Source organism: Hibiscus syriacus, unplaced genomic scaffold, assembly GCF_006381635.1.
Source record: "Hibiscus syriacus cultivar Baekdansim isolate YM2019G1 unplaced genomic scaffold, ASM638163v2 tig00117000_pilon, whole genome shotgun sequence".
NCBI lineage: Eukaryota > Viridiplantae > Streptophyta > Magnoliopsida > Malvales > Malvaceae > Hibiscus > Hibiscus syriacus.
The window spans coordinates 32,383-42,092 of NW_024063516.1; the positions used below are offsets into that span (position 1 = coordinate 32,383).

General features: G+C 36.3%; 1 protein-coding gene, 1 long non-coding RNA gene and 1 pseudogene across 2 annotated transcripts; 2 read left to right on the forward strand and 1 right to left on the reverse strand.

The window, feature by feature from the left end:
• Nucleotides 1–668: 668 nt before the first annotated feature.
• On the forward strand, nucleotides 669–2,765 carry LOC120194703 (mannan endo-1,4-beta-mannosidase 7-like). Its single transcript, XM_039196940.1, has 5 exons — nucleotides 669–1,062; nucleotides 1,146–1,340; nucleotides 1,573–1,695; nucleotides 1,898–2,100; nucleotides 2,183–2,765. The coding sequence occupies exons 1-5, from the start codon at nucleotides 742–744 to the stop codon at nucleotides 2,634–2,636; spliced, it is 1,296 nt and encodes a 431-aa protein (XP_039052871.1). The 5' UTR covers nucleotides 669–741; the 3' UTR covers nucleotides 2,637–2,765.
• Nucleotides 2,766–2,927: 162 nt separating this feature from the next.
• LOC120194702 lies at nucleotides 2,928–6,510 on the reverse strand (annotated as a pseudogene).
• A 1,017-nt stretch (nucleotides 6,511–7,527) lies between these two features.
• On the forward strand, nucleotides 7,528–7,808 carry LOC120194657. Its single transcript, XR_005522989.1, has 2 exons — nucleotides 7,528–7,651; nucleotides 7,729–7,808. It is a non-coding gene; the product is annotated as an uncharacterized LOC120194657 (long non-coding RNA).
• Nucleotides 7,809–9,710: the final 1,902 nt, after the last annotated feature.

The window sequence follows — 9,710 nt, forward strand, 5'->3', positions numbered from 1 at the left end:
AAAAACTATCACATCAATAATTTTATTATCTTTCAAAAACAATTTAAGAAAATAACTTAAATCTTATTTAATCATAACTTTAGAAAGAATATTTACGACATAAATTTTGTCCAATAATAAAATCATAAAGCCCTTCGTTTCACTGGAATGAAGTACAACAGTAGTATGAAATAAGTGATTTCTGTCATAAAAAAAATTATTGTTGTTTTTTAAAGTTTTAAGTTTGAATATTAAGAATATAAATTTTAATTTCGAATAATTAAAAATTATTCTTAAACAAATATTATTTTATATTTATTCTATATGTATTAATAATAAAAAAGTGCAACAGTTTAATCCCGGCCCCGGCCCCGGCCCCGGCCAGGTGGAGGATGTGGAAAGTAACGGGGACTACCAAATGGATGGACGGCCATGATATTAACATTTGGGTGTGCCCTACCTTTCCTGTCAATCTATTCAAATCCATCTTTAAGGGCATTAAAGGGTTTTCAATTACCTTTTATTTGGATGTGATGGAAACTACCCAATTGGTAAGTTAATAAAGAATTCAATATAGAAATTTGCTCAACCATATATATTACAAGAGTTACTTTCTCTATTTTATAAGCAGCAGCAAAATATAGTGACCGCTACTTCCACGGCCTACATAGACCTCGAAGACCTCTTCTGATTTTATCTTCTCTCTCTTTTATTATTTGATGCTTTGCTAGAGAAACTGAGGAGAGAGTAAGGGGAAAAAATATGAAGCATTGGGGTATTGTTTTGTTTGTTTTTCTTTTGTTTCAGCAAGGAATTTTTATGCATGTCAAAGCCGATGATGGATTTGTGAAAACTAAAGGAGTGCAACTGATGTTGAACGGAAGTCCTTTCTATGCAAATGGGTTCAATGCTTACTGGCTCATGTACATGGCCGCCGATTCGTCTCAGAGAAGCAAGGTCTCATCTGCGTTTGAACAAGCTAAACAGCACGGCCTCACCATAGCCAGAACTTGGGCTTTCAGTGATGGTGGAGACAGACCTCTTCAGTACTCACCAGGCTCCTACAATGAACAAATGTTCCAGGTTCAAATCAAAACTTTTTTCAGGTTAAAGAATGTGCTCCACGATCTGGTTCTGATTTCCTTTTTCTTTTTGTTTCCCTCAAGGGATTGGATTTTGTTGTATCTGAGGCTAAGAGATGTGGGATTAAGCTAGTTTTAAGCTTTGCGAATAACTATGATCAATTTGGAGGGAAAAAACAGTATCTGAACTGGGCAAGAAACCAAGGGCAATCCATTGTCTCCGATGATGAATTCTTTACAAATTATGTTGTTAAAGGATACTACAAGAACCATATCAGGGTCAGTCTCTGTTCCCCCCCCCCTCCTTACTTACTTTCTTTCTCTTAACATTTTAAACGTCTTCCCTTTGACAGTTACAAAAATGAAAGCAGCAAGATTTTGCGTTGAATAATTAATTTATTTATTGCGCTGATCTAGACAGAAGGTAGATGAACATTAGTAGAGATGCAATTGATGCAAAGAGCAAGCTTTTTTATTTTATTTTCTCTTTCCTCTTTTTGGGTGTGAATAGACTGTTCTTACGAGACGTAACACCCTGACTGGAGTTGCTTACAAAGATGAACCAACTATAATGGCGTGGGAGCTTATGAATGAGCCAAGGTGCCTCTCAGATCCATCGGGAAAGACCATGCAGGTCAGCACTATATCATCTTCAACCTTTTATGCTTCAATGTTACTCTGTTTTGGTTTCATATTTCAATGTTACTCTGTTGGAACCTATAACCATGTCCATTAATTGTGTTAGGTTACACTAATTAGGTGGAGTTAGATATTGTTTTTTGTGTGGATCCATCCAATGACCAACATAGTTTGCTTTGATTGTGTTTGCTGAACAGGCCTGGATTACAGAGATGGCTTCTCATGTAAAATCCATTGATGGAAATCACTTGCTAGAAGCTGGTTTGGAAGGGTTTTACGGACCATCATCGTCTCAAAAACAGCAATATAACCCCAACTTTCAAGTGGGTACTGATTTCATTGCAAACAATCAGATCCCTGGCATTGATTTTGCAACAGTTCATTCTTACCCTGATCAATGGTAATCTATATGCTCGGTGAAAACAGTAATAAGACAATGTACAAATCCTTCCATGAATCTGAATCATTTGCTTGTTGAGCAGGTTGCAAAGCTCAAACGATGAGAGCCAGATTGCCTTCTTGAATAATTGGCTGTACAATCACATCCAAGATGCACAGAACATCCTTCAGAAACCATTGCTTTTTGCCGAGTTCGGAAAATCTCTGAAAATTGCTGGTCCTAACCAAAGAGACGAGCTGTTCAACACCATGTACACAGCAATTTACTCGTCGGCCAGGGGCGGAGGTGCAGCTGTCGGTGGGTTGTTCTGGCAACTTTTAGCTGAAGGAATGGACTCTTATGGAGATGGATACGAGATAATCCTGAGCCAAAGCACCTCAACTGTAAACCTCGTTACTCAGGAATCTCAGAAACTTAATCATATTCGGAAGATGTATGTTAGGTTGAGGAACATGGAGAAATGGAACAAAGCAAGGGAAATCAGAAGAGCACAATGGTGGTCTGGAAATGGTGTCAGTGGTACAGGAGGAAATTGATAAAGAAAATATACGATAGTATTATAATAATTTAAGTGTTGAAGACAAGTTGGTGTACTGCTAGCTTTTTTATATAGGGTTTATAACGAGGTGAATGCTCTTCTAGAAATAAATTGTAAGCTAAAGTTTGATACATCATGTGATTACGATGAGCCAGCTTATTTTGTGCTGTAAACTTGAGTTTGTATTACTGAATGAACCTAAGAAGTGATATTATAAATAAAGCAAATGGAGTTCGACTTTATTTGAAATTTGTATAGGAACTTTATAAAATACAAAGCTTCACTCCTAGATTTTTTTTATCAGAATGCAACAGACTACAGGCCAAGGATTCTAAATTTTATATGATGGTCCCATCTCTGATTGTTGCATTCTTCAGTATGACAGTGATCCCGGATCTAATGTAAAACTCATCTTCTGGTCTCTCGGCTTCTTCAACAGCCTGTGTGGATAAAGTAAACTAAAATTATCAAAGGGCACAAGCATTATCTACATTCATGGAAGCAAGGAAAGTGATGCTTACATCAGCATTTGATATGATCACATCTTTTCCTATCTTGGCGTTCTTGTCAATTATGCAATTCCTTGTAAAACACAATGCAAGAAGTTTTTAGTTAACCAGGTGAGGAGTTATTTTAAAGACAGATGTGGAGATTATCAGGTGCAATGTTTTAGATGCAAGAACTAGGTTCTGTTGGTCGATAGGTTGTTTTTCTATCTAAATCTTACTTGATCTTGGTATTTTGTCCAACACCAATGGGGACCTTACCATCCGCTAGCAGAGACGCTATTTCGGACTCGGTTTGGTAATAGTCTGCACCCATCATCATGGTATCCTGCAAAGACATCATATAGCAGGTACTTCTAAAATACAGTTTATTGTAGTATGAAAAACAGTTACTTCTAATCCCGTTTTAGATGCTTTTCTATGGAAAAGAGAAGATGGATCACCTCAAGCTCAACCCCGGACTCCAAACGTGAACGCACACCAACAATAGAGTGCTGTACACTGCATTCTCGTAAGAAGCACCCATGCGAAATTATGGAGTCGACAATCTGCAGTGACAAATTAGCCATGAGATAACAATGATCAAATTATGATTCATGACATGAACTAAAGTTTGACATCATACCCTGCATTTATCAACTTTGGTGGGAGGCAAGAATCTTGGAGATGTATAGAAAGGTGTCTTCGGATCATAAAATTGAAACTTTGATGGCTGCATGGATAATCAGTTTTCAGGGAATAGATACCAAGTGCCCATGTTTAGGCTTAAGAGAAGTACATGAGTGGAATGAGTGAGGTGTCTCATAGTGAAACATACCAAATGAAGAAAAGTAAGGCAAATGATTTCCACATTTATATGCAAACATGATGACATGGCGGCATCTTAGAGGGAGGATCTATTTTTGTTTATTTAGCAGAAGTAATACAAAAAATGGGGATTTAGTATCTTTGTTGATAGGTAAATTACAAGGTTAAAACTTCTACACAAGTGAGAGCAACCTGTTCTGTGAGGGCTAAATTGGCATCAAAGAAGGACTTTATTGTTCCAATGTCTTCCCAATAGTCATTGAACAAATATGCCTGAAAACATTCAAACAGCCCGAAACTCAGCAGTTCAATCACTAGATTAGAAGTTCTCATTATTGCAAATAGTAACAGATTGCTACTGTAAGTAAACGGTGAAAACTAAAGGTGACAGTTCTTTGAGAGTCAACTTGCCTGGACATTGTGTTCCTCTACAGCTGATGGAATAATCTCGGAGCCGAAGTCATTGCATGATGGATAACTCCGAGTCAGAAGCTTTAACAAGACACTAGTTTTAAACACATACACACCCATTGATGCAATGTATGGATATCTTGCAGCATCTTGCGCTGATAGTCCTAATATGGAGGTATCAACTTGCTGTAGTAAAATGTTGAACAAGCAAGATCACTAACTTGAGGTAATTACTGATGCCAGTAAATACGGTTTTAGCTTTGATTATCAGGAAACAATTATGAAAACGTGGTTTATAATAACAGGCACGCACCATAGCTTTAAGATTCGGGCCCTTTGGTTTCTCAGCAAATTGGACGATCCGTCCTGCTCCATCTATCTTCATCAATCCATAATCTGATGCACGGCTGCAAAATGAAGTGTAGTTAATTCCCAACCCTGAAAGAAAGCAACCATTGTACATACTTCTTGCCCTCAGCAACAGAAACTTGAAAGCAATGTTCAAAGAATCTAAAAGCCAAATACAGACCAATATCGAAATGTTGCATAGCGTTACACTAAGAGAATCATATATAAAGAATATAGCCATTATACATTTTTATTAGAATATTTGACATGACATAAGAAACATGATAAAAACCTGTCATCCATTGGTAAACAAGAGACTGTGATATCAGCATTCGAGTCAATATGCCTCTGCAAGAACAATAACTGCAGATTAGCCAGATGATTTTTCAAGGTACAATTTTCATTCATGAAAAAGAAAAGATGAGGCTTTGAATGCTATACTTCAGCTGTTAGCAGTTGAATTACGGACCTGCACAAAATCCATATAGTCTGCACGGTAAAGATGATCGCCAGACAATATCAATACGTGCTCCACATTTTTGGCTCTGGCATCCTGATATTTAAATAAATCATATTTGGTGAACTTCAGGGGCAAGGCAGATGATCTCAGCTCAGCTCAAATACAAATCCTAGCAACTAACCTCAAAAACCCACACAAATTGCCTCACAGCATCAGCTGTTCCTTGGAACCACTTCTTCCCTGCTTCTCCCGGTGTTTGAGTGGCCGCCAGAACCTGTGTCAGGCAACGTAGTTTCATCAACCCTTCCAGAAATGTAATAAAAACTCCATGAAGACAAAGTTATTTTAACATCATGAGCCTAGCAAAAACATGGATTTCTAAATAACATGCATAATTTCGAACAACTCTAGCAGTATTGTTAAATCAATATGGCCTTACCTCCACAAAACCATCTCCAAAATTTACACCATTTCCCAAGTTGTATGTCCGAGCTAAGTGACGATTCAGGAAAAGGAGTTAAACTGAGTTAAGATGAATATCTTGTTTATCCCACTGTTGATACAGTTGCTCATAGGAATATCAATCAGCCTGTAACAACCTCCAATTGGAACCTGTAAACCAAACAAAATAACAGAAAACTTCAAACCCACCAATGTGAGACTTACAAATTTCTCCAATGTTCACTATCAATACAAGATATAAAAATAAATAAATTTCTACAAACAATGGTTTCTTACTGCTGGCTTGGCTCTTTTGCGAGTAAGAGGAAAGAGGCGAGTCCCAGCACCACCACCCAATATGATGGAAGCCACCTTCTTCGGGTCTGCTTCTGGAGTCTCAAATTTTGCTGCCTCAAAATTCTGACAATCAAAAGATTCAAAGCCAACATTAAAAGATCTGAAAATCAGAAAAATAAATAACTCTTACGGTTAGAAATCTGGCAATAGTTGTTTAATCCTTGGATCAAACACGGCATTGAAAATGCTTTTTTTACTTACCAAAGTCTCCTTATTAATTTTGGGGGAGAGGATAGAGTAAACAACTCCAACCTCAGCTTTTTTGACACCATTTTCAGCTCGCAAACTCTTCCATAACTGTGATCCAAAGTCCCTGCTTTTAAGACAACCTCTGATAGTCTCACCCCAGAAAACTGTACCTCCATTACTCCGACCTTTGCTGACAATAATTGGACTGGCATTAGCCTTTAGTGACATGCAGAGCGATTCCATTGCTGAGTTTATTTACGATTCTCCGGAAATTCTAACAGAAAAGAAAGAAATAAATAAATCAGAAGACCAAACCTCGGCAAATTTGGAAACTTAGTAAGCAAGGAAGAAAATCAGACAAATAGCTGAGACGACGTTAGACTTCATCTAAGTCAGAGATCCAAGTCCTAACCACCCAGATCCCAGAAAAACTATAAACCGTGCAAGCTTTGGTTCACTGCCCGAAGGCTGAAACTGCTAAGCCGGATAACTAAAATTTGTGGAGATCAGAGCTCTTTTTAGTGAATAAAGGAATCTTCTTTTTTTTTTTTTTAAATTTTGGTTGAACTGAAAGTGGAAACGCTTAAAGAGCAAAGAGTAGAAAGTAGAAAGATCTATCTTGGTTTGATGAATATTGGCGTGTGAGCCGTCACGAGAGGCACGAAAAGTGGGTCTTTTTCTTTTATTTATTTTTCAATACGGTGATAGTATTTAACTTAAAATATAATATCTCCTAAAAAAAATTTACGAATTCGAGACATGTGGGTATTCAATTTTTCGAGTGGTAAAACAAATAATCTTTGTTTTTATTCGTGAAGATTAGATTTAGAGGTTCATATTATTAATAAAAACATAAACAATAAAGTTTTCAATACATCAAAACACCACCTCCTAACATACATCTGCATAACAACACTTGTTTAGTTTGTTTTAATATTTGCAAGGAAACTTTTACATTACTTGGCAATCCAAACTGTAGCTTTGTTAGCTGCTCTCTGGATTTCACTTGGTCAACAATCTCTCTGTCTAGCTTGCACAAAGCATAAGCAAGTCTCCATCTTATCCTTGTTTTAGATTTTCTGGCTTCTTCAACCACAATTTTCGAATCAAACTTCAATTTTTTTTCAATGTCATCGTAAACCTCACACAAAGTCACTAACTCAGCTGATTCTGGAGAATCTGTCGTAATATTTCTGCCTTCCGTTGCAAGTGCATTAGCATTTTATATCTATTTGTACCACCGACTTAATCCGTTTCAAGCCCAATAAGTTTGCGCATCGACCTTGGCCCATTAAAGAAGAATCATTGAGACTTTCCTGTAAATTCAGAACCTGGGAGGGCCAATCTCAAAATCTTCCACTTAACTCCCATCATCCCCTTATCTATCCCTTTTGGAACACAGTACAGTAAAGCCATAGAGGTGATGGCGCTAAATCTCTCCAACACATTTCTCCAAATCAAGCCTTCTCTTCCCCTTCATTGTCCAACGGCAAGGTAAATTCACCAAAATCCCATCTTTAATCTTTAATCATCCAACTTAACCAGTTCCATTTTTCCTTTGTTTTTTATAGACGGTGACTGCAACGGGAGGGGGATAGAGGCCACAGATTACTTGCCGGAAAAAAGACATCCACCCCGAATTCTACGAGGATGCTAAAGTTTATTGCAACGGAGAATTTTTTGACACAGGTGGAACCCAAAAGGAGTACGTGGTGAATGTTTGGTGGGGGAACCATCCTTTCTACATCGGAAACAGGTCGGCTGTTCTAGTGGACGCGGACCAGGTCGAGAAGTTCCGTAAGAAGTTTGAAGGGTTGTCTGAGATTATGGAAATTCCTGTGCTTAAGGGTGAGATTGTTTTTGCCCACTAAGACGAAGTCAGCTGGGAAAGGCAAGAAGAAGTAGATCCATTGCTAGTAATTTTATTTGTTTTTTTCCCCTTATTCAAGGTTTAGTACACTTTTAAGTGTCAAAATTATACTTCAAAATACGATTTAGTACGTACTTTTTTTTCTTAATAATAATATTACACTTTTTAGACGTATATCATTATATTTTAAAATTTTTAATAATAAAATTATCATTTAAAAAAATTAATTTATTTATGAAAAAACTTCAAAATTCTACCGAAATTATATTAAAAAAAAATTCTTAAAAACTAAAATCTCTTATTCCAATCTCCATTAACAATCGTCTTCCGTTATTTTCAACCACCATCGTCATCGTTAAACGATCACTCACTCAGCCCGTTCAGTGATCATTCATCATCCTTATCGTCGTCTCAATTCTCTAAATCTCTACAATCCTTAATATCTGAATCTCTGATTTTTAATTTCAATTTCCAAAATTCTTAGATAAGTAAAGATGATTGTTGAAGCTGCGGAGTTTATGATATTCAAGGGGGATTAGAGATGGAAATGACAACGATACCATCGTTTCCAACTTCCATCATCACTGCAGTTATTGCCATTGCCAAAGCTCTTTATCTATTTTTAATTTTCTTTCTTCTGCTTTCAAATCTCCTTAAAGAGTTTCAATAAAGAACTTGAGTTTCAAAGGAGTTTCACTGTGGTCGGTGACATGGTGATGGTGGGAGTGGTCGACGATTGTGGAAGGGAGAAGGGAACGGGGCGGTTGGAATTTTAAAAAAAGTTAAAAAAATATGATAATTTTAAAAAATATAAATTCAAAAAAATATTTAAAATTTTATATGCGTGATATGTGTTAAATACAATTAAATTTAACGGTCATTATAGTCCAAACACTTAAAAATATAACATTAAAAACGTTATATATCTATTGTCAGTAAAAAATTACTTAGACATTAAATTATATTTTGAGATATAATTTAGACATTAAAAAATATATTAATAAAGATGATGTAATAACAATGGTATGAGAAAGGCTGCGCTTGAATTGAGCGCGTTTAAGAAGACACTACTCAAATCAACTTTCTCGAGAGCCTGCCTTAACTGAAATAAACCCAAAGCCTTTTTCCCTATCTGGCATTGATTTGTAAGCCTAAAGCTTCAAAAGAAAAGCCAGGCATTTAATAGAAGACTTAACTGACAACTGGTACTTAAATCACATTATTATTTTTAACTTCGTATTTAATTGTTTTTAGTATATGAATTTTACTTTTCACCTATATTGTTCAAAATGTGATTTTTATTATAAAAAGAGAAAATAATTTCAGTGATCGAAAATATATTATAATATACGATTTTAATTAATTTTTTTTTGTATTTACGAAAATAATCAACAAATTCGCAACGCGAACACCAGTTTCGCAACACAAATTTCAAATTCGCAACGTGATTCTCCAAAATCGCAACGTGAATTTCGTTTTCGCAACGCTAATTACCGATATAGGTAAACACGCAACTCAGCTTTCAAATTCGCAACGCGATTCTCCAAAATCGCAACGCGAATTTCGTTTTCGCAATTCTAATTACCGATATAAGTAAACACAACTATTCATTCAAATTTGCAACGCGAATTTCGCAACTCGAATTCGCCAATTTCACAACTAAATTACCGATATAGGTAAACT